The 26,360-nt window shown below is 42.9% G+C and overlaps 1 protein-coding gene across 2 annotated transcripts in view; it reads right to left on the bottom strand.

Annotated features, from left to right (window-relative positions):
* sos2 (son of sevenless homolog 2 (Drosophila)) overlaps positions 1-26,360 on the bottom strand; it is an 85,521-nt gene that overhangs the window by 49,965 nt on the left and 9,196 nt on the right. For both annotated transcript variants that reach the window (XM_078406081.1, XM_078406082.1), the window contains exons 2-4: positions 7,681-7,806; positions 5,884-6,015; positions 2,796-2,960 (exon numbers count right to left, since the gene is read on the bottom strand). In XM_078406081.1, coding sequence (XP_078262207.1) covers positions 2,796-2,960; positions 5,884-6,015; positions 7,681-7,806 — 423 coding nt within the window. The remainder of the gene's footprint in view (positions 1-2,795; positions 2,961-5,883; positions 6,016-7,680; positions 7,807-26,360) is intronic.

Raw genomic sequence — 26,360 nt, 5'->3', positions numbered from 1 at the left:
TACTAAATGTTTTTGATATTCACAAATATTCAAAAACTACAAAATGCAGGTTAAAATGTTGTGTTAAAAACCTTCCCTCCACCGCTTGTTTATTTTTTTGCCCCTCATTGTAATGTACATTTTAAAATGAGCACTTTAACAAAGAACCCAGAGATTATAAAACAAGGTATATTGTGGCAGAAGACTTTACAACTAAAATCGCAATAAATTTGAAACCAGATAACAAAGGATAACAAAGTAAAGCTCAGCAATAGAAGAGTAACAGAATTTAAGCACTGATCTAAATAAATAACACCATCACTGCTCCTGTCAGAAGCCTGAAGTCCCACATCACCAGGTCCAGAAACAGCTACTTTCCAACAATGAAGGGTGATGAAGGGTAACAACCCGAAACATCACCTATCTATGTTCTCCAGAGGTACTGTCTGACCTGCTGAGTTACTCCATCACTTTGTCTTTTTTATAAAATAGCATCTGCAGTTCCTTGTGTCTACTTTCCTACAACTATCAGGTTTAATAACCAACCAGCTCAACCGTAATCCTACTGCAAAACAGAGCACTGAAGGCTATCACTTGCATTACCATGGTCATTTTCTTTCTAATTATGTTTTTGCATTAATGGCTTGTCTTTAGTTTAATTTAGAGATACAATAGACAATAGATGCTGGAGTAGGCCATTTGGCCCTTCGAGCCAGTATCGCCATTCACTGTGATCATGGCTGATCATCCACAATCAGAACCCCGTTCCTGCCTTCTCCCCATATCCCTTGACTCCGCTATCATTAAGAGCTCTATCTAACTCTCTCTTGAAAGCATCTAGAGAATCGGTCTCCACTGCCTTCTGAGGCAGAGAATTCCACTGATTCACAGCTCTCTGGGTGAAAAAGTATTTTCTCATCTCTGTGCTAAATGGCCTACCCCTTATTCTTAAACTGTGGCCCCTGATTCTGGACTCCCCCAACATCGGGAACATGTTTCCTGCCTCTAGAGTCTCCAATCCATTAATAGTCTTATGTCTCAGAAAAATCCCTTCTTATCCTTCTAAATTCCAGTGTACACAAGCCCAGTCGCTACATTCTTTCAACATATGATAGTCCCGCCATCCTTGTAAACCTACGCTGCACGCCCTCAATAGCACGAATGTCCTTCCTCAAATTTGGAGACCAAATCCGCACACAATACTCCAGGTGTGGTCTTACCAGGGCCCTGTACAACTGCAGTAGGACCTCTTTGCTCCTATACTCAAATCCTCTTGTTATGAAGGCCTACATGTCATTAGCTTTTTTCACTGCCTGCTGCACCTGCATGCTGACTTTGTGACTGATGTACAGACACCGAGATCTCGTTGTACGTCCCCTTTTCCTAACTTGACACCATTCAGATAATAATCTGCCTTCCTGTCTTGCCACCAAAGTGGATAACCTCGCATTTATACACATTAAACTGCATCTGCCATGCATCTGCCCACTCACAGAACCTGTCCAAGTCACCCTGCATCCTCATATCATCCTCCTCACAGTTCACACTGCCACCCAGCTTTGTGTCATCTACATATTTGCTAATGTTACTTTTAATCCCTTCATCTAAATCATTAATGTATATTGTAAATAGGTGCGGCCTTGCACCGAGCCTTGCGGTACCCCACTAGTCACTGCCTGCCATTCTGAAAGGGACCCGTTAATCCCTACTCTTTGTTTCCTGTCTGCCAACCAATTTTCTATCCATGTCAGTACCCTAACCCCAATACCCTGTGCTCTAATTTTGCCCACTAATCTCCTGTGTGGGACCTTATCAAAGGCTTTCTGAAAGTCCAGGTACACTACATCCACTGGCTCTCCCTTGTCTATTTACCTAGTTACATCCTCAAAAAATTCCAGGAGATTATTCAAGCATGTTTTCCCCTTCGTAAATCCATGCTGACTCGGAACGATCCTGTTACTGCTATCCAAATGTGCCGCTATTTCATCTTTTATAATTGACTCCAGCATCTTCCCCACCACCGATGTCAGGCTAACTGGCCTATAATTCCCTGTTTTCTCTCCCCCTCCTTTCTTAAAAAGTGGGATAACATTAGCTACCCTCCAATCCACAGGAACTAATCCTGAATTTTTATACTGTCCTTGACTTCCCTTGTCAGCCACGGTCGCCTCTTACTCCCCTTAGAATTTTTCTCCCTCTTTGGAATGAAATGATCCTGCATCTTCTGGATTATTCCCACAAATACCTGCCATTGCTGTTCCACCGTCATCCCTGCTAGGGTTCCTCTCCAGTGCGGAAACAGGCTCTTCGGCCCAACGAGTCTGCACTGGCCAGCGATTCCCGCACATTAGCACACACTAGGAACAATTTACATTTATACAAAGCCGATTAACCTACACACTTGCACGTCTTTGGAGTGTGGGAGGAAACCGAAGATCTCGGAGAAAACCCAGGCGGTCACAGGGAGAACGTACAAACTCCGTACAGACAGCACCCGTAGTCGGGATCAAACCCGGGTGTCTGGCGCCATAAGGCAGCAACTTTACCGCTGCCCCACTGTGCCGCCCATTTCTTTCAAAAATTTTGCGCGAGAGTTATATCTAATTTGTTTTTGTGTCTCTGAGTGTGTGTGCACATGCAATGCTGCTGCAGTTAAGATTTTCATTGCAACTGTATCTAACAGTACACGTGCATATGACAGTAAATCGACTTGAATATAGATTAAACTATATATGCTGTTTATCATCAATACCACTTAATTATTAAAATGCTTTATAACTTTAACGTGCATACTCAGACAGTGAATCAATGCTCACCTTATCTGCACACATTGACACTTTAATGTCCTGTTGTGAAATTTCATAATGTCGAATATTGCCAACATAGTTTCCAGCAAGTTTTAGAATGTCAGCAGAAATATACTCCAGCACAGCCACTATGTAGAGGGAAATCTGATAATCTGCCTTATAGCCCAACACATCCTGTAAACAAAAACAAAGTGCTGTGGAGATTTTAAGCATGAAAATACAAACTGCAGGTAACATTGATATGTCAAACAACATCTGTCAAGATAGAAAGTGTTAATGGTTCAAGTCAACGGCGACCCTTGGGAATGAATCATCCCAGAAATACCTGCCATTATTGTTCCACCGTCTTCCCTGCTAGGGTCTCTTTCCAGTCAACTCTGGCCAGCTCCTCCCTCATGCCTCCATAGTCCCCCTTGCTCAACTGCAATACTGACACTTCCGATTTTCCCTTCTCTCTCTCAAATTGTAGACTAAAATGTACCTTATTATGATCACTACCTCCTAATGGCTCTTTTACCTTGAGTTCCCTTATCAAATCTGGTTCATTACACAACACTAAATCCAGAATTGCCTTCTCCCTAGTAGGCTGTTCTAAGAATCCATCTCGGAGGCACTCCATAAACTCCCTTTCTTGGGGTCCATTACCAACCTGATTTTCCCAGTCTACCTGCATGTTGAAATCTCCCATAACCATTGTAGCATTACCTTTGCGACATACCAATTTTAATTCTTGATTCAACTTGCACCCTATATCCAGGCTACTGTTTGGGGGCCTGTAGATAACTCCCATTAGGGTATTTTTACCCGTACAATTTCTCAGTTCTGTCCACACTGATTCTACATCTCCTGATTCTATGTCACTCCTTGCAAGGGACTGAATATCATTCCTTACCAACAAAGCGACCCCACTCCCTCTACCCACCTGTCTGTCTTTTCAATAGGTCATATACCCCTGAATATTCAGCTCCCAGCCCTGGTCCTCTTGCAGCCATGTCTCTGTAATTCCCACTGAATATGCCTTTCACTATTCAGTACGTTTCAATGAGGCCCCCCATCATTCTTCTAAACTCCAGCGAGTACAGGTCCAGTGCCGTCAAACGCTCGTGTCTTGTACCTCACTGCCGCCCCCACCTCTGTGTTGTAAACAGTAAACCACCACCCAGATCATGGAAAAAGTCGCTGACACAAGACATTAACCGTGTTTCTCTACACTGCTGCTGATTGACTGGCAGGGTTTTTTGCAGCATTTCTGTTTTAGTTTCAGATCCTGGCATCCACTCACTTTCATCACTGACTAAGCAGCCGGTTTGCGATTGGCACCCCACTCGCCACTGGGCTGCATTGTGCACCGGCCACAGCACGCATTATAGCCACTGGGCTGCATTGTGCACTGGCCACAGCACGCATTATAGCCACTGGGCTGCACTGTGCACAGCACGCATTATAGCCACTGGGCTGCACTGTGCACAGCACGCATTATAGCCACTGGGCTGCACTGTGCACCGGCCACAGCACGCATTATAGCCACTGGGCTGCACTGTGCACCGGCCACAGCACGCATTATAGCCACTGGGCTGCACTGTGCACCGGCCACAGCACGCATTATAGCCACTGGGCTGCACTGTGCACCACAGCACGCATTATAGCCACTGGGCTGCACTGTGCACCACAGCACGCATTATAGCCACTGGGCTGCACTGTGCACCACAGCACGCATTATAGCCACTGGGCTGCACTGTGCACCGGCCACAGCACGCATTATAGCCACTGGGCTGCACTGTGCACCAGCCACATCACGCATTATAGCAACTGGGCTGCACTGTGCACCAGCCACATCACGCATTATAGCCACTGGGCTGGGAAGGTGATGATGACGATGATACTTTCTGAAGAAGGGTCTCGACCCTGAAACGTCACCCATTCCTTCTCGCCAGAGATGCTGCCTGTCCCGCTGAGTTACTCCACCATTTTGTGTCTACCTACTGATGATGATACTTTATTGTCACTTGTACCTAGCTAAGTGCAGTGAAATTCTTTGCTCTTGTGTACAAAGTACACAAAAGAGTCGTCAAAAAGGCGCCGGCCGACAAAGTTACAAAAACAACTCATCCCTTCTTCGTCCTTCCTACCGGGTCCCCCTTAGTTCTCAGCGGCATCCAATGCCAGGTTGGGCACCTGGGTCGGCATGGGCTAGTTTAACCAAAGCGCCTGCTTCCATGCTCTATGACCTGTATGAATCTATGAAATTTGACCAAAGGATGGCAGATAAACCAGTCTCCACTACCAATGTCAGGTAAACTATTCCCTTGCTAAGGTGCAATACAATGAATGTACAAAGAACGACAAATAATAAGACTGATTACTTGCTGATGGCGGCACACACAGCTGCGGAAAAGATCTCCTCAGTAAATCCGAAAATAAAATGACAAACAAGCAACAGATTCCCAGTCCACTGCCCACTGTCAGCATCTCCTCCATTACACAGCTCCGAGAATCCTACCGTCTCCTCAAACAAACTTATTTTGCCTCTTATTCAGTTGTGATGCCATGCATATTGTACATTGCATTTAAGGCTCAGCATTTTGCTTGTCAGCAGTGCATAACTGCATGCCATTACAGGCCAGGGTTAAATTCTGAGACAGCGACAATGTGTCTGAAGTTCTATTTATACTGCTGATGTCAGTCACCCTGACAGCACAGAATGTAAAGAACACAAAACACTTCAACTAAACCTACAGGCAGGAGGGCCAGATAATGCTTGCAGACTCAGCCTACAGTACAATGCCACATTATCATAGAACAAGCAGCTCAGAAACAGGCCCTTCGGACCACCATGGCGATGCCAAACATCAAGGGAATTGTGTTGTCAGGGAAGATTACAGTCATAATTAAATTCCATCCATGTGTAATCATTTGGCCTTCTAGGCAGCTAAAAAAATTCAGATTGTAAAATTAATTAGTGTTGAACAAAACTAAACACATACTTTGGATCCAAAAAATATTTTTAACCACAATTATTTGATAGCTAAAGTATTTGACAGAGTAATTCAAATTGTATGGCTTACTTCATTCTAATGACATCAAAACGAACATGTACCTTCAATAACGGATGTATTTTGTCCACTGGTAAGAGAAGAGGATTTCTCCGTCGACGTTTCTCAATAGCAGACTGTGCATCAGCAATAGCCCACTTGTCGATTGGATGTGGGAAAGTCTTCTGGACACGATCCTGAGGGAATGATATCCATACATTTTTATGCATCTTGAATAGATTACTTGAAGAATGCCAGATTAAACATCACAGGTTGTATCATTCACCATCAAAATTTAAATAACACTTTTAATGCCGTAAATCCCAAGATTAATGCCGTAAACCCCAAGATTAATGCCGTAAACCCCAAGATTAATGCAGCAAATCCCAAGATTTTCCAATTGAAAAAAATTGGAATTTTCCATCCACATACTCCACAGCTGGAATACTCAACTGAGATTCATTTCAGAGTTAGTTCTCAAGAGGACAAATAAATTCTAATGTTAAATTTATGGCAATGAATGTTTGACCTTCAGTACAACCGGTTAAAGTAACTAATGAAACTCCAGTGTAACTCATCAAAGCAAGGCTGTCCGTAAATTCTGTCACAGCAGACAGTCTCTCAGTCTGCAGAAGTGTCTCAGTCTGAAACGTCAGTCATTCCTTCTATTCAGAGATGCAGCCTGTCCCACAGAGTTACTCCAGTATCTGGTGTCTCCCGTAGGCACTGACATCTCTTTACCTCATGACAAGACTTTGAAGGCTGCTGCTTGCTGGTACAGTTCTCCACACATGGGTTTGGGATAGAGTACAGCCTGGAAAGACCAAGAACGAAGCTCAATAATTCACTTGTCCAGAAAATGTCCAAGCTGGGCATGGCACTGTGAGGACCATGTTAATCCAGTAGTGTCTACGTCTCAAGTTCTCACGCAATGATCCAGAAGGACCGGTGTGAGGGGAATAGCAACAATCCATGTGCTACTGATAGAAAAATCGCAAAGCAGGCAAGTGCAACATGCCTTGTAATCACAGCTGAATATGCAGAATGATGCAAAAAGATCCAGATGTGGACATTATTATATCGGACTCTAGGAAGAAAATGACTTTCAACTGCATAACGTTGGAAAATGATTTCCACAACTGAATTTCAAAGCTGATGGCTCTCCCACTAACAATTGATTTAGATCAACCTCTGACACAAAACTGCCCCATTCATTATGCTAACGATTCAGGTACTATTTACAAATAAAATAATTAATTCTGTGGACCAATATTTAAAGGTTGTTTTAAGGCCAATGGAAAATTATTAGAAAAGTGACTTCAAATGCAATCTTGAACCAAAATTCTTACTTGGTCAAAAGTACTCCAATGAACAGGATTAACAAAATATGTCCACTTCCACCAACCAAGTAAATGCAAAATGAAAGATTTGGAAGTGCTTTTTTTGTCATTTACTTCGTTTGCTGATTAAAATTTCCTTGGATAATATAACTTTTTAAAGATAAATAGGTTTCTATGATCGAGGAGTAAATTACAAAATCAGTTACAGCCACCATAAAAGTAAGGGGAGGACTCCATTTTACAATGGCAATCATATTATTACAGATCCAGGATTAAACATGGCCATTTTGGTTATGCCAAGAATTAGAAAATTATTGGCCTCTTTTTGGTCCTCCATGACAGTCCAGACTTTCTGTATAACATATCCGTTTACTCATTTGTCATAAACCAGTTTTCCCGTTATTTAATTCAAGTATTAAACTAATTTATCCTCAATGCATGCCAAATGAACGTGGTGCTGAACACAAACAATATTGCAATTCATTTTTGTTCTGTGAAACAATGGAACATGGTCACTCTTACCCCAACATCTTGAACAGTCCGCGGCTGTGCAACACACAGCATGTTTAATAACTGAAGTATCAACTCTTCGATGTAATAGAGGGCATCTTCTTTAGCTGACAGAGTTGGATGCACCTGTCTCTGGACCTGCAACATGAAGCAAAATTATAAATAGCTTAAATTAGTAAATCAATTATAAATATCTTATCCAACAAGAAAAAGTTAACTATTTTAAATATTAAAATCTCTCCTAATGGCCCTAAAACCATTAGTACTTGATGAGAGAACCAAAGTTTCTGCCCTTACCTCTCTCCTCTCCACTCAACAAATTAATGGTCACTCACTGTTGTGGGAAGTCAACAAGCCTGACACTTGGTGAAACACTCTACTCTCTGCTAACCATATTATACTTCCACACAAATGTTAAGTGGAAGAGAGTAACATATTGGAGGAAGTACTCCATGCCACAGGAGGCCTGAATAAAATGCAGTCATTGGAAAGAGACTGGAGGAAGGCTGGGAAATAGAAAAATCCTTCATTTCAAAAAAGAAACCTTGTAAAAACAGAAACATCTACATAGTCTCGTCCTCCGACTGTGACAATAAAACCAAGACTCCTAAATCACACAAGGTCAAGATGTGGAGGCAATGAAGCCTCACGATTTGATGAATCATAGAAGCAACAGTCCTTTTGGCCCATGGTGTCCATGCCAACCTTGATGCTTGTCTACAGAGTGTCGATAACTGTACACTCAATCTGAGTATTCCTCAGAGCCGGTAGATCTACTCCCCAGTGAAGAACAAATCTGAGGTGTTCAATCCCTTTGATCCCAACCTGTACAGATAAACCACGAGGGAAGCCAGGAGACAATCCCAGACCTGGTTCGAGTCCCACACAGATTTATAAATACCATTAGGTTAGCATGGCAAGATTTAAACTAGCCAATGTGATGGATTTATGCTCAAGCGTAGGAATGGATAACACGTCTTAAACGAGGGTTTGTTAACCCACAACAAAGAAGAACAGTTTATCCACACCCACCATTTGGATAATGTCTGCATAGTTGTCCATAAGCATTTGGATTTAAATATGAACAGGGCAGCAGACAACTAACTAATGCTGTTGATTTGTCAGCTATCCAACTCATCCTGTCATGTTATACCTATCTCACCCTTTGATTATAACTGAGAATGAGTGTTGAAACACCAAACTGTGCAAAGTACCACTTTAAGTACTAATTGTCAGATAATATTTAAGTGCTATGACGTTGAGGCACATCAACAATTTTCAGTTAATGTCTTTGTTTTAGCCACTTCACAAATTAGAATTTGATAAGCAATGACTAATTTACCGAACAGTTGTACATACACTAATGAAAACCTGGCTGCATTATAGAAAGAACAAACATCAAAGCTGGATATTTTGATGAGTCAATTTAGGCATCATTTACCCCAGGTACAGGCCAGACATTACACTTGGTTGGTGCTTTGATCGGGTTTCATGATTCGCAGTTAAGGATATGTCTGGTGCTATTGATAAAGTTTCTCATCAGTTACAATCCCAGTGATCTCGCAATGCAGAAGATGCTGAAATCAGAGGCCTCTCAGAATGGGTGAGAACAATGAGACGTGTAAAAAAATCGCACTGAAGTCACTGGGTGGTGATAAGCCAAGAAATTCAGGGAAGGCTGATGGGGAATAGGTTTAGGAGTGCAGCAAAGTGAATATCTCACCAGAACAAGGGAAACGATAAGGAGTTGGCCACATAACCCCTTTGCCCATTCAATGTCATGACTGATTTGCTCCAGGGTTCCTTATCTCAACTGTACCAGTTCCTCAATCTTTGAAACATTTAGCTAAATATCTCCAGTGATCCAGTCTCTACAATCCTCCAGGGTGCGGAATTCCAGAGATTCACCACGCTCTGCAAGAAGAAATTCCTACACCCCTCATTTTTAAACGAATGTCACTTTTCCTGGCAACTAATCCGAGAGTTAACTTTGGATACAGCAATGCTGTATGAACATTTTGTCAAGAGTTCACCAGCAGCATATCTGATACCGCTCCGTAACTGTGCCTTTTCTTAGATGAGCTTGGTGCCTCATGGACAAGGCCTCTGGAGACGTCCCATTACTGGGCGGACGTTGCCACTCATACTGGCAAAAAACACAAACGTGGCCAAACACCTGTTTCACTCTTGGAACCTCCAGGGCGAAATAAAGTTAATTATAACAACACTTATTTTAAATGCCTCTGATACTTCATGTTAGGCTTTATAAAAGAGAAGCATGCAGTCACACCAACCCACCAGTACACTGCATATACATTTAAATTGATTGTTACAACCTTTTCTATGACTTGGAGAAAGAGAAGCAATTTTCATCTTCCCTTAGTTCCCTCTGCAATCACCAGGACACCAGAGGAAACCATGGATAGATAGCCAGCAGTATTTCACAATACACATTCCAACACTCAGTGATCACAAAAACATCTAAACAGAAGGGAAAACCAAGAGTGCCAGTCCAGCGTTGTGTTCCTTGCAGAATGAAAATATTCAAAATGACAGCCAAAAATATGCAGGTTTACAGCCAAAAACAAACATTCAACAGAGAACTCAATCAGAACATAGAACAATACAGCACAGGAACAGGCCCTTCAGCCCACAACGTCTGTGCTGAACATGATGGCAAGATGAACTAATCTCCCCCGCCTGCAGGAGATCCATATACCTTCATTCCCTACATATACATGTGTCTATACAAAGCCTCTTAAACGCCACTATCGATCTACCTCCACCACCATACCCAACAGCGCATTCCAGACTCCCATTACTCTCTGTGTAAGAAAAAAAACCCATCTCCTTTCAAATTTGCCCGTTATCTTAAAATTATGTGCTCTAGTATTTGACAATTCCCCTTGGGGGGAAAAAGATTCCATCTGTCTACCCTATCTATCCCGCTCAAAATTGTATCTACTTCTATCAGGTCTCCCCTCAACCTCCACGTTCCAGAGAAAACTATCCAAGTTTGGCCAACCTCTCCTTATAGCTAATACCCTCTAATCCAGGCAGTATTCTAGTAAAAATGTAGAAACACAAAAACTGCAGATGCTGGTTGATACATAAAAGGACACAAAGCTCTAGAGTAACTCAGCGGGTCAGGCAGCATCTCTGAAGAGCAAGTTGCATTCTAGCCACCTTCTTCTGTACCCTCTCCAAAGCCTCCAGAGAAATTATTTCAACAAATCAAAGGGAGTTCTGTCATTAGGGAACAGGCAAATGGGTAGAGAAAATGTAGTTACCACAGTGTAAGAGTACTCAAGAAAAAGCTTGTGCCAGGTACTCAAAAGAAAATGTGAAATTGTACTCTATATTAGACAAGAGGGCAACAATCAGTAATAAAAAATGAGTAGAATAAGAGGATTATGAATGTCACAGGCAGCCAAGCCCAAAAGTGGGTTCTCATAAAGGGTCAGTCTGTTGACATCAACTAATTGAGACACAAGCCTGCTGGATGAGGAGTAGAAATTTCCATGTGTAAAAATAGGATATGATTAATTCTTTACAAAAGAAACAGCAAAAAGTATTGATAGCATGGGGAAGCAAGCCATTAAGAGGCAGATTGAATTTAATGTCAGGAACTGTGAGGTCATGGAATGCCAAAAATAATCATACTCCAAATGGAAGCAGATCAAGCTCTGTTGACTGGATGAGGTATATATTCCATTAATTATGGGTAGTGCGTAAGGGTGTTGATTATTCAATGAAATGAAATAATAGCAAGTGTACATAGATCGATACGATATGGGTAGCTGTAGAAACTGGCTGAGTGAGAAACGTTTCACGGACAGCTCCCAGGAACCAACCCCTTGCAAAACTCGGCATTGCCTGGATTCAATATTGAAAATTCAGACGGTTCTGTTAAGTCTGCTTGCAGGAAATAACAGTGCCATTTTTTCCCTAATTTTCTGGGCAGCGTTGATACAGCCATCCCATATGAAATTCGTTTTATGCTCCCGGGCCTTTACTATTTCCGACGCCTTTGTACCAAGTTATCTATCACTTAACTGCCTATTAATTGTTTTGCTGCCACCACACTTGGGAAGGCAAACAGTACTTTAACTGAACCCTTTCACAATAATGGCCAGAGAAAAGACATTTTATTACAATTAAATGAGAATGTACATGGAATAATCTAGTATTATAAGAAAATAACTGCAGATGCTGGTACAAATCGATTTATTCACAAAATGCTGGAGTAACTCAGCAGGTCAGGCAGCATCTCGGGAGAGAAGGAATGGGTGACGTTTCGGGTCGAGACCCTTCTTCAGACTGATGTCGGGGGTGGGACAAAGGAAGGATATAGGTGGAGGCAGGAAGATAGAGGGAGATCTGGGAAGGAGGAGGGGAAGGGAGGGACAGAGGAGCTATCTGAAGTTGGAGAAGTCGACGTTCATACCACCGGGCCGCAAACTGCCCAGGCGAAATATGAGGTGCTGCTCCTCCAATTTCCGGCGGGCCTCACTATGGCACTGGAGGAGGCCCATGACAGAGAGGTCAGACTGGGAATGGGAGGGGGAGTTAAAGTGCTGGGCCACCGGGAGATCAGTTGCGTTAATGCGGACCGAGCGCAGGTGTTCAGCGAAGCAATCGCCGAGCCTGCGCTTGGTTTCGCCGATATAAATAAGTTGACATCTAGAGCAGCGGATGCAATAGATGAGGTTGGAGGGGGTGCAGGTGAACCTCTGTTTCACCTGGAAAGACTGTTTGAGTCCTTGGATGGAGTTGAGGGGGGAGGTAAAGGGACAGGTGTTGCATCTCGTGCGGTTGCAGGGGAAAGTGCCCGGGGATGGGGTGGTTTGAGTAGGAAGGGACGAGTGGACCAGGGAGTTACGGAGGGAACGGTCTCTGTGGAACACAGAAAGGGGAGGGGATGGGAAGATGTGACCAGTAGTGGGGTCCCGTTGTAGGTGACGGAAATGTTGGAGGATGATTTATTGCATACGCTGGCTGATGGGGTGGAAGGTGAGAATGAGGGGGATTCTGTCCTTGTTACGAATGGGGGAAGGGGAGCAAGAGCGGAGCTGCGGTATGTAGAAGAGACCCTAGTGAGAGCCTCATCTATAATGGAAGAGGGGAAGCCCCGTTTCCTGAAGAATGAGGACATCTCTGATGCCCTAGTGTGAAACACCTCATCCCAGGCGTAGATGCGGCGCAGTGAAACACCTCATCCCGGGCGCAGATGCGACATAGTGAAACAGAATATCTTCTGTTCACCCAAGTTCTCTCTGTTCCACCTCCACATGCAGAATTCACAGGCGAAGTGAAACCATAAAATGTTGTTAAAGAGGTATAAAATGGTATGTGCTGATCCCACACTGAACTGACCTCTTCAATACTATAGCGGACGTTTCCCACTCAATGCTGCTATTTTAGCGTAGGAAGGAAATGCAGGTGCTGGTTTAGAGCAAAGATGGACACAAAATGCTGGAGTAACTCGGCGGGACAGGCAGAATCTCTGGAGAGAAGGAATGGGAGAAGTTTTGGAAGAAGGGTCTCGACTCAAAACATCACCCATTCCTTCTCTCCAGAGATGCTGCCTGTCCTGCTGAGTTACTCCAGAATTTTGTGTGTAAACCAGCATCTACAGTTCCTAAAGGGTCTGTCCCACTTAGGTGATTTTTTTGGCGACTGCCGGCGACTGTCAAAGTCGTAGCAGATCGCCGAAATTTTCTTTTACCAGACGACAATGACCACGACAATGCCGAGTCAGGTCGAGATTACACCATCTTCGGAAACATCGCGAAATTCCCACGCTGTCAGTGCTTCTCCAGCGTCGTGATTTTCGCTGAAATCACTGACAAGTCGGTAGGTACTTGAGAGTTTTGAACTATAACACCTTGTATGGGTTACTTAAAAAACAAGCTTCACTGTAACAAGGCATAAACTGGATTTACTTCCAGTTTACTAATAGCTGTATTAAAAATAATAATTTTAAAAGTGGTTAAGTGAATTTTTGTGAAAAGTGTGTGGGCATTCTTTGAAAATGTAAGGGAGATGCATATCTGGTTTCTGGGTTGCATATTTGGGTTTGGAGCCCACTTTAAATGTAATGGCTGATGGCCATAAACATCACAAAAATTCCCACGCTGTCAATGCTTCTCCGGCGTCCTAATTTTCGCTGAAATCACTGACAAGTCAGTAAGTACATGAGAGTTTTGAAATAACCAAGCTTCACTGTAACAAGGAATAAATTGGATTTACTTCCAGTTTACTAATATCATATCATATCATATATATACAGCCGGAAACAGGCCTTTTCGGCCCTCCAAGTCCGTGCCGCCCAGCGATCCCCGCACATTAACACTATCCTACACCCACTAGGGACAATTTTTACATTTACCCAGCCAATTAACCTACATATCTGTACGTCTTTGGAGTGTGGGAGGAAACCGAAGATCTCGGAGAAAACCCACGCAGGTCACGGGGAGAACGTACAAACTCCTTACAGTGCAGCACCCGTAGTCAGGATCGAACCTGAGTCTCCGGCGCTGCATTAGCTGTAAAGCAGCAACTCTACCGCTGCGCCACCGTGCCGCCCTAATAGCTTGGTTAAACATCGCAAAAATTCCCACGCTTACCTGACCGTCAAACTGTCGCCTCCAATCTACCTGTCAAATGTTTTGACGGTAAATAAATTGGTTAAACACAAGCATTTTATGGTATTTTGAAATGACTTTACTTATTTTAATATTATGTGCTTCTAAATGCATCTAAGAGAACCTATCAAACCTGGGGACAGCCAGCTGTCGCCGAGAAATTTCAAACCGGATGATTTCTCAGCGACGCGCCGAGATCCACTACGATTTTTGGAAGACTCCTCACGATCATGCCCGCGACACCCCGGGGAACTGTCGCCTTAAAATCGCCTAAGTGGGACAGGCCCTTTACCTCACAAACCTCAAGTGGAAACAGGAATTCATTAAATAAAGACTGATGCATCAAGGATGATCAAAGTCAAAAAGCAAGGCCCTATTTAAAAATTATATTATTTTCACAAATTAAAGCTTTATTTTGATTACTGACACAAACATTGTTTTGCACCCATGGCATTTTTTTGGTATAAAAGGGTCCATGAGGAAGATGACAATGAACACAAAGCAAATTTACCGAGAGGCTATAATGGCTGGAGAACATAATAACAGCAACAGCAGTAGCACGAAAAAACAGCACTCGGTTATGCAACGTTTAGGAACGGACAAGTAATACAAAGTAATGAGAGTGGTCAATTGCAAGAAAATTACAAACTAAAGAAACGGCCAAAAACTGTGAAAAACTTCATGAAACTGATATTTCTAAATATGAAAATGATATTTTAAGCAGAACAAGCGAATGATAGATAATTACCAACGAACACAACTTAAAGACATAAGGAGGATTTGAACACAAAGATGAATAATGAATGAATAAAATTGAAAAGGGATTTAGATTCCAAATTCATAAATAAGTTAGGAAACCTATTTGCTTCAAGATTTCATGCTTCTCTAAAGTCACACAAATCTAGGTAATGGTAGTAAAGGAACACATGATGCTAGAAATTAGACCACACCACACTTGTGTTACAAGGAAAACAGTTCAATTAAGTCCTTCAGAATTTGAGATTCAGCACTGAGAACAAGGGGTAGAGACGTATTCTGTCAATCGGCAGCTTTTGCTCAAGGTTTTTAATTATATAAACTGGAAAATACAAACTTGAAAGAAACAATCTTAAATGGATTATTGTAACAATCCACATGTGTCTGAATGTCACATATTTGCATTTTTGCTTCAAAATGTTAAGCAAGGAGAATTAAAAATCTAAATCCATTGGAAGAATCTTCAGGGAAGATATATCAGACCAATGCAAGGATGTACAATCGACAACAAAAAGGCAACTGGAAACGACATCAGTTACAGATGTTAAACGTATCCACAAGAAAATCTTTCCCACACTTGCACCAACCTTTTTCTCATAACTATCTGGCAGGCAGTCATGGGGCTTTTTACTGAGGCTTCAATGTCTCCCTGGTGACCAGGGTATTCACTGTACTGTGTCGAGACACTCCTTGCCAAAACCAGCATTTGACAGTTTTGGTTGAGTGGAGCGTTCTATTTTCTTTGCTGAATGCCATGTCACAATGATAATCAAAAGAGGCAATTTTCTTCACGCATGCACATAGTCATCTGGAGTTTATATGGCTGGAAAGGAGCATTTTTTAAATTATATAAACCTAAGAATTGTGGAGGTTTGAGAAAACTAGGAGTCTACATACACATAATTAAAAAAAGGCCCAATCAGATTTAAAAAAAAAGAAAAAGCCTGATAAAATTGGGCATTCTAACTGGTGGGTAAAACCTAAAATAAAAAAATCTTCCAACATCCTTAGGAAATACTATTTAAAACAGATCTGGAGACATATGCACAGTTCAGCACATAGCATCTGAAACAAAAACTGCCTCAAGACGACAGCTAATATCAAAGACACACACCACCCTGGTCACGCTCCCGTCTCACTGCTAACATCAGGAATAAAGTACAAGTCTGAGCACTGTACCCCACAGGTTGGAAAACAGCTTCTTCCCAGCAAACACCAGGCTCTTGAATCACATCGCACAACCCTAACACCACCTCAGCACTAACTGCAATGGGCTTTGTTCAGGTTACATACTTCGGATTGCACTATTGTGGTATGGTGTCACTGATAATTTATTGTATTATTGATTATTACAAATGACAATCAAACTCTTGACTCGATATTTGCTCGAGATGTAATGCTGAGGCTCTATAAGGTGCTGGTCAGGCCACATTTGGAGTATTGTGAGCAAATTTGGGCCCCATATCTGAAGAAGGATGTGCTGGCTCTGGAGAGGGTCCTGGGGAGGTTTACAAGAATGATTCCAGGAATGAGTGGGTTAGCATATGATGAGCGCTTGACAGCACCGGGCATCTACTCGCTGGAGATTAGTAGGTTGAGGGGGGACCTCACTGAAACTTACAGAATAATGAAAAGCATAGAGTGGATGTGGAAAGGATGTTCCACTGGTGGGAGATTCTAGGACCAGAGGTCATAGCCTCAGATTTAAAGGGTGCTATTTTAGAAAGGAGGTGACGAGGAACTTCTTTAGTCAGAGGGTAGTTAATCTGTGGACCTCATTGCCACAGAGGGCTGTGGAGGCCAAGTCAGTGGATATTTTAAAGGCAAAGATAGACCGATTCTTGTTTAGAACTGTGTCAAGGGCTGTGGGGAGAAGGCAGGAAAATGGGATTAGGAGGAAGAGATCAGCCATGATTGAATGGCGGAGTAGACTCGATCGGCCGAATGGCCTGGACAGAAAATGCTGGAGTAACTCAGCGGGTCAGTCAGATTCTCTGGAGAGGAGGAATTGGTGACGTTTCGGGTCGAGACCCTTCTTCAGAATGGCCGAATGGCCTAATTCTTCTCTTATAACTTGTGAACTTGCGATATTTAAGTAAGTACCTTGCTTACCTTTCAGATTTAAGGAGGGAATTCCAAAATAGACCACAAGAAGCTGAAAGCAAGCTACCAATGGTGAGGAAAAAGTGTACTGCAATTGATCAATGAAGAATGGGATCAGGAGGGACCAATGGCTGAAGCAAGCTGGCTATAAAAACTAGAAAATAAGATTTGGCTTGATGGTAGTAGCTGAATGTCCACTGATGAAATAGTGGCACAGTGGTAGAGTTGCTGCCTTACAGCGCCAGAGAACCGGGTTCGATTCTGACTGCAGGTGTTGTCTATACAGAGTTTGTACGCTCTCCCTGTGACCGTGGGCTTTCCCCGGGTGCAGTGGATTCCTCCCACATCCCAAAAACGTGCAGGTAGGTTAGTTTGCTTCTGTACACTGTCCCAAGTGTGTAAGATAGAACTAATGCATACAGGTTTTCATTGGTCGGCATGGACTTGGTGGGCTGAAGTTCCACGCTGTATCTCTAAACTAAGATGCTTCTGGTCCTCCCACTTATCAAGATGGTGCAGTGTGATAATAGACAATAGGTGCAGGAGTAGGCCATTCGGCCCTTTGAGCCAATTAATGTGTGATGGAGGGAGTGTGGACAAGAGAAAACTGGAGGGAGGTATCTGACGGCCAACACTATGATTTAAGATAACCATATACACAATATCTGTCCCTTGTTGCACCAGTTTCAGTATCACTTACTATGCTTATCTCGCACTCCTATTAAATGAAATGGGTTTAAGCAGTACACCAGACTAATATCAGTGAGATCTAATCCAGAAAGATATAACTGATGAAAATATTCTCACTCATTTTCAGGTTTAAGTGTTTAAATAGGCTATTAATTTAGTTCATACTAATTGTCACCTAACTCCAAGATCTATGAATATTTGAAGTGGCAAACAGGAGAGCCAGTGTACCAAAGCTGAGATATATTGTAAGCACAGATTGGACGGAGTTTTGTTCCAAAACTGCCGACATTGTACCTCATTGGAAATTCTTGGTGCTGATGATTGACGTCAGAAACAGAAAGCCTTTCACTTATGAAATAAATATTTTTCATCCATTATGTCCACAAAAATATGCCAGAAAGAAGAAAAACATGTTTATATAGCATTGTTCATGCTCTCAAGTTCTTTCAAAGTGTTTCACACCCAATTAATTGTGTTTGAAAGGAGTCACTGTTGCAAAGTAGGGGAAGTCCAGCTAATTGGTTTATGGTGCATTCATTCAAACCACAATAAAATGTATGTATGATTAGATCATTTGTTCTTGTTATGTTGGTTTAGCCTTTTATACTAGTAGACTAACCAAGCTGCTGTATCTTTCACACCCATGAGAACACAGAAAATACTCCATTTGAAGGCGGCTTCTTCAGGGAGTGCGGGACTACCACAGGGGTCCAAGCCTTCCTCAACCTAATTGCCAGCTTTCCTGCAGTTCAGACATATAGTTCTGTAAGTACATTTAGTGGAACTGGTGGCTGCCATAAGCTTCCTTCACAAACCAAATATGAAAGCACTTCCTGCCTCATTACCAGAATGGCAGCATTCATTGTGAAATAGCTGAAATCTCTGAAAGGATCTACAACCCTAGTGACAGAATATCATTCTTCCCACCACTGGGGGGGGGGGGGGGGGATACCCTTCCTGTGAACGTATGGAGGCGCAGAGCAAGGGTGCCGAGCCTGGAGGAGCGAGGAGCGCAGGAACGGGGAGAGGTGTCAGGACGCTCGGAGTGCCGGGAGGGAACCGGAGACGCACTGATGGGAGAAGACGGGGGAAGCCGAGCTGCAGCACGGAACGTGTTAAAATCTCTTGGCGGGCCGGATGTCAAGTCAAGTTTATTTGTATAGCACATTTAAAAACAACCCACGTTGACCAAAGTGCTGTACATCTGATTAGGTACTAAGGAAAAAAAAAAGAAACATACAGTAGGATCTCTAGGTGAGCGGCCCGCGGGCCATAGATTGGAGACCCCTGGTTTAAACCAACATCTGTAGTTCCTTCCTATATATACACCTTTATTTTAAATATTTTGGAAACATTCTAACTACATTACCTCTCTGCAGGGAAATTTGAATTGTCTTTGGATTTAAGAACAAGTTGACATTCAACAAGCGAAGCTAATTTTAATTTTTATTGTGACTTCAATGAAAAAAATCAGTTCCCCGCCCAGAAAACAATTTGCATACCAAATCTAATTTACCAGTTCACCAAACAATCTCAGCAAGTGTCACATACAAAATGTAACAGCTCAATTGATCCCAAGTAACCAAATTCAATAGGAATCATTAAAATAACACACCCCTTAAAGTATCACCAGCGCCACAGTTACGCAGGTCAACGTTCCCCGGAACTGCGCACATTATTAAAGGCCTGCAGGCAGCTCTGATCCCAAATGCCCTGACAAGGTTGGGTGTTCCTGGTTAGGAACTACTGCCAGAACATGCCAAAAGTGGCACACCTTTTGCAAATTAAACAAATGCAGCATTTTTTCGACTATTAAAGAAAAGTAACTTGAGATTGAGACCAGTGAAAAGTAACTTGAGATTGAGACCAGTGAGTAGCTTCTGAACAAACTCAGGCCCATGTTAGCTGAAGGTTTTATCACTCCTGAACATGGCTGAATAAAGAGTGGTTTTGCTCTGTAGTCAGACCAGTCACAAATTCTAGATGTAATCAACTCAAAGAGGAGCCTTTTGGAACGGTATGAGCATAAAGCAAGATGTACAAATGTGCTTGTTAACGGAAAGTACCCGGACCGCCTCCGAGGGACCTGCGACTGGATCTTGAGAACAAATGCTGTGCAAGAAGATATAACTATACCGTTTTGTCCTTTGTTTCGGAGAGTGGGACACTCGGTGAGCATGGGTGTCTGAAGACACTCGGTGCTGACCTCCCCACCCCTGCCTGGCATAATAAAGACTTTACTGTTTTACCACTAACTCTGTTGCATTGTTGTCTGTCTAGATAAAACGAACATTAACACTGTCTTTAGCTTTCTCCCAATATGCACCTATCATTTTGCTCTGTTTCCTCCCCCATATTGATGCTGCCTCAGGGATTACATAAAAGCCACTTCATCTGTCACCTTCAGTTTCAGAGAAAGAATACTGGCCAGGAACATATTCTTCTGTCCGCACCCCAGGGCTTGAGTCTGAGCCCTGGGCTGCAGATATTTCCAGCTTTTAAGCTGTTATGCTTGAAGGAACTGCAGATGCTGGTTTACCCCCAAAGATAAGACACAAAATACTGGAGTAATTCAGCGGGCAGGCAGCATCTCTGGAGAGAAGGAATGGGTGACGTTTCGGGTCGAGACCCTTCTTCAGACGAGTCTGAAGCTCATATCCCAGAACTTTGCAATACAAATTGGATTCTTGCCAACAAGAAGTGAAATCATTTCTAGAATGTATCTTTAATATAAAAGAACACCCATCCTTGTCGGAGATAGGAGCTGGCCTGTTGGGCTTTAGTAATGTGTGCAGTTCCAGGGGTCGGTGACCTGTGTGACTGTGGCATTGGTGATTCTGTAAGCGGGGCATTATGTTAAAAATGCTCTGAGAAGTAAAAGTGAAGTGTTTAAACCTGTTTTGCTATACAAAAACGTTTCTCCACAATACAAGTCAAACACACATTTCAATAGTGGAACTGCAGGTGCTGGTTTACACTGAAGATAGGCACACAGTGCTGGAGTAACTCAGCGGGACAGGCAGCATGTCTAGATAGAAGGAATGGGTGACGTTTCGGGTCGACATCCTTCTTCAGTCTGAAAAAACATTTCAATAGCACAGGTAGAAGCAAGGAACTGCAGATGCTGATTCACACAAACGGAAACAAAATTCTGGAGTAACTCAGTGGGGCAGGCAGCATCTTCGGAGAACATGGATAGGCTACGTTTTGGGTTGGATCCCGTCTTCAGACTGGTCCTGACTTAAAAAGTCAGCTATCCATGTTCTCCAGGGGTGTTGCCTGACCCACTGAGTTACTCCAGCACTTGTGTCCGTTTCAATAGCTCTGGTGCCTTGTTAAGTACAGATGTATGATTTCACACAGTTTTGGCAGCAGTCCAACATATAAATGATTCCATTATATTCATAGAATAGCAATGCTGTTCTCTTGAGACCAGAATGGCAACAGAACAAGCTCCTTAACACTTGCAGCTCCTCATCAGGTACAATGTCTTCTTCTGACACACATATTGATATCTTGACCACCACTGATGAAAATCGTTCCCATATTTTACTATGGTCACCAGAAGAAGTTTATATACAAAACTACAAATGTTTCCACTTCATTTCAGTCCAATCACTACCTTTAAACTGGCAAAATGCCAGGCTGCTATGGGGAAACTGCAAACATTGAACAAAACAAAGCAACACAGTTAAAACAAAATAGTTTTTGGCATTCACAGCAAGTTGACATGCAGAAAACCAGCCCAACTTTAAAATTCCATTATTTGTCATTTATTTGGAAAAAATAAATCATTCAATCCCCACCCTGAAATACATTTGCATATAAAGGATAACTTGACTAAACTGTCCTCACAAGTAACATTTACAGATTATTTGGTGTTTTGCAACTAAAAAACAAAATCACAAGCAACCAGCACTATATATGAAAGCACTTGCCAGGTCTTGTCCCCCCTCCACCTCTTTGCAGCTTCTCCCCCTCTACCACTGTCAGTCTGAGGAAGGGTCCTGACCCAAAACGTGATCTATCCATGTGCTCCAGTGATGTTGCCTGACCCTCTGGGTTACTCCTGCACTTTTTGTTCTAAACTGTACATAGAAGGAATGCATCACTTCGAGAATCACCAGTTTTAGGGGTGTGCTGTTCAACATTCCACCACATTGCACACAGCGAGAGTAGTATTCATGTCAGCAAGGGTTTGGAACAAGAAGCGACAGGAACAAAGCAAACAAAAAGAAATGGTGGGCAAAATGGAGTGCAACAGATTGGATGTTCTGTTTCAATAAACAATTCTATAAATCTGCACAAACTGTGCATGATCTGGCACACAGCCCTTCTCTCCAGTGCCCTCGGCTGACGCTGGAAATATCATCTTGGTTTCTGGGGATTTCCAGCTATGTGTGCACTGTGTCATGAGAGCCACAGCGTGAAAACCCATGGTCACTTGCAAACAAGACAGAACCAAGAGCAGCAATGTTTCACTTCCTATTGTACATTGTGCATATTCACCGTTCCTCTTCTAACTTTTGCTTTGCTAATGAAAAAAGACAATCTCCCAGAGTGTACTGAACTAATCTCTGGAAGAAAAATCTCAAATAACAGGCAGTGGAGAAAAACATTCATTTCAGGAATATTGAACTAAATTTACATTTTGATTGATTATGAATCTTCAATGCTGGGGACCTGACAATCAAAGTTAACAGAGTGGACATCCCGTGAAAAACATCTAGTTTATAAATGGTTCAAAAATTAGAACAGCATTTACCGGAAGTGTGCCAGGGGTCCATACAGTTAGATCTTTAAATTATTATGGATATAATATACTTCTATCAAGTCTCCCCTCCACCTCCGGCATTCCAGGGAAAACAATCTAAATCTGTCCGACCGCTCCCTGTGCTAAAACCCTCTAATCCAGACATCATTCTATTGAACCTATTCTGCAGCCTCTCCAAAGCCTCCACATGCTTGCTGTACTGGGGTGACCAGAACTGCACATAAAATTTCAAATGCAGCCTAACCAAAGTTTAAATAGTATACATTCATGGTGAGAGGAAATGAGCATGCTCGCGGGCGTAGCAGTAGCGTAGCGGTAGAGTTGCTGCCTTACAACACTAAGTGCCAGCGACCCGGTTTGATCCTGACTACAGGTGCTGTCTGTACGCAGTTTGTATGTTCACATGGGTTTTCTCCAAGATCTTCAGTTTCCTCCCACACTCCAAAGACATGCAGGTTTGTAAGTTAATTGGCTTGGTATAAGTGTAATTGTCCCAAGTGTGTGTAGGATAGTGTTAATGTGCGAGGATCGCTGGTCAGTGCGGACTCGGTGGCCTGAAGGGCCTGTTTACATGCTGTATCTCTAAACTAAACTAAAGAGAAGCAGCAGAAATATATGCAATTTGGAATACAAGAAGAAGAAAAAGCTGGAAAAATGAAAGAACAGCAGAAGAGCACAGTGTTTGGCAATTTCTTGTACCGGTCCTTAATTTTGAGTAAACAGCAGGGTAAATATGCAAAATGTATAATCACTATTGAGCCTTTAACTGTTAAACCGCTCTGTAATAAAAAACTGCAAAATTGCTTTTACAAGATCATTGCTGATACCGCGATGAAAAATGGGCAAGGTGCTATCTCAGCTGCCTTCTAGTAATAGATGCATGATACAATCACGAGAAAGTTGTTGACTGACGTCGTCTCCACAATTCTGGTGAATCAAACCACAGCAAAAGGTGAAGGAAATCAGGGTGATGGAGAGTCCTGGAAATCATTTGACCAAGTCATGCTTTCCACTTATGTCTCAAATTAACCATAAATTTATCTTCTTAAAAGAAAAATAATACATTTTCATTAAAGATCATTGCACTCCAAAAATTGCGTTGCATTTAGACCCCAGCTTGCATGATAGCAAGACGCACAAAATATTGCCAAGATATTATTTTCAAGTTTGTTTAAGACTCTTTAAAAACAATTTATTTTGTATAGATATATAAGAAAATAACTGCAGATGCTGGTACAAATCGATTTATTCACAAAATGCTGGAGACCTGAAGAAGGGTCTCGACCCGAAACGTCACCCATTCCTTCTCTCCTGAGATGCTGCCTGACCTGCTGAGTTACTCCAGCATTTTGTGAATAAATTATTTTGTATAGAGATGAGAACCCACCATTTAATAGCACCCTTCTTGGACCTTCAGGATTACGTGGTGCCCCAAGGCCAAGATCAAACCATTAACAGTTCATCATCACACCATATTTGACCAGAAATGAATCCGCGATGAACTTCCACAGATATACTAGTGGCAAAACCGCAAACACTTGGGTTCTGTCTATGTCAAGGGTGCCACTCATTGGAGGTCACACTGTATCTGTTCTTCATCCCCACAAACAAATCACAATGCAGGGGACTTCTCTTCTGCTGCTTGGAGACCATTAAGACACGTTATTTCTGATATTATGGTGCTTAATTACAGCTGTATTGCCAATTTTACTATATTAATATGCTAGATGAAAATGTGCCAGTTATTCATAGCTGAGACACTTTCCTCTCTCACCTTTATAGGTTAAAAGAGACAACATTTAAAGACATTTCGACAGGTACATGGATTGGGAAGGTTGAGAGGGATATGGGCCAAACACAGGCAGGTGAGACTAGTGTAGATGGGGCATCACTGGGTTAGAATGGATAAATTGGGCCAAAGGGCCTGTTTCCATGCTGTATTACTCTAAGTCTGGATATCAACAGACAGTTACACAATGGGCAAAAGTGGCATCTGATTTTTCCTATTGCTCTGTGACACTTGGAACAAATAGTATATCTTTTATGAAGGAAGAGCACTCAAGGCATCTTTTCTGAATCCCATGCTAACCAGTCAAGTCAAGCAAGGGGGGAAAAAATATCTAAGAATTGAAAAATCAATGTTATACATTATGCGTGCCAGACTCTCTGACTTTATTCTCCAACCCCCCACCCAGTTTACTGGTGGCAGTGCACAGAATAACCTTACTGCCACTATTAAACTGTTATTTAATATTAATAGTCACCAATAGAAGATGAAATCTGATACGCTTGTATTCCAGTTGAGAAAAGATGACTACAGAGGCATGAGGGAAGATCTGGCTAAAGTTGATTGGAAAAGGACCCTAGCAGGAATGCCAGTGGAACAGTAATGGCAGGAATTTCTGGGAACAATTCGAAAGATGCAGCATACTTTCATTCCAAAGAAAGATTCTAACGGAAGAATAAGGCAGCCGTGGCTGACAAGGGAAGTCAAAGACAGCATGAAACTAAAACAGAAGCCATATAACACTGCACAACTTTTACGGCTGCTCCCCTTCCCTCTTGAGGATGTTCCGAAGTCGGTCTGAAACCAGGGAGGCAACACATCATCCTCGAGTCTCGCCTGTCCCACAGAATCTCCTGTCCGCACCTCGGACAATGGAGTCACCCACCACTACGGCTCTGCCTGACGGCGGTCTCGCCGATCAAGTCTCAGCGCTAGGATTCGAGTCACAGACCTGTCCGCTGCTCGAACTGAAAGCGTCATCTGCCCTGACAGCTCCCGAGGGTGTACCTGTTCGCAAGAGGTACATCCACCAAGGTCTCCTGCACTCGCTTTATCCCCTTTCGTCCCGTCTCTACCCATCGCACCTCCTGCACTCTAGGAGTGACGACCTGACCACAGGACCTGTCCAGGAAGCTTTCATCGTCCCGGATGGACCGCAGGTCATCCAGCTGCTGCTCCACTTCCCTAACTCAGTCCTTGAGGAGCTGCATCTGGACACAGTTTCCACAGGTGTAGTGGTCAGACGCACCAGCAGTGCCCCGACCTCTCACATCCTGCAACAAATGCACTGCAATAACATTCCTGCCATCACGTCAAGTTTAAATATTTAAATTAAATTAAGCACACAACTGATTCAAGTGTTGCCTCCTTACCTCAGCCTTCTCGCCGAAGACTCTTGAGCCAAAGACTTGCACTTTACCTCACCATGGTCTCGTGAGCCAAACACTCGGACTTTACTTCACCAAGGCACTTCCCCTCAATAAAATAGGCCGAAGTCAACATGGTTTAGTGAAAGAAAATAACTGCAGATGCTGGTACAAATCGACAGTATTTTTGCACAAAATGCTGGAGTAACTCGGCAGGTCAGGCAGCATCTCAGGAGAGAAGGAATGGGTGACGTTTCGGGTCGAGACACTTCTTCAATCTGCTATATGATGAGCATTTGAAGGCCTGTACTCACTGGAGTTCAGAAGGATGAGAGGGGACCTTGTTGAAACTTACCAAATACTGAAAGGCCTGGACAGAGTGAATGTGGAGTGGATGTTTCCACCCCATCTCCATCGGCTGTGTCTGCATTTTCATGAGTTTTGTTTTTGAAGCCATCGAGTTGTGCATTTAACAGGCTGCCAATCTGGATATTGGGCAGGACCCAGCCGTTGGTTGCGGTGAGCCACTCGGCAACCTGCTGAGCTCCAAGCTGCAGGTGGCAGGGGTG

This window comes from Rhinoraja longicauda, chromosome 10 (assembly GCF_053455715.1).
Source record: "Rhinoraja longicauda isolate Sanriku21f chromosome 10, sRhiLon1.1, whole genome shotgun sequence".
Classification (NCBI taxonomy): Eukaryota; Metazoa; Chordata; class Chondrichthyes; order Rajiformes; family Arhynchobatidae; genus Rhinoraja; species Rhinoraja longicauda.
This window is presented reverse-complemented; position numbering and strand designations above follow the sequence as displayed.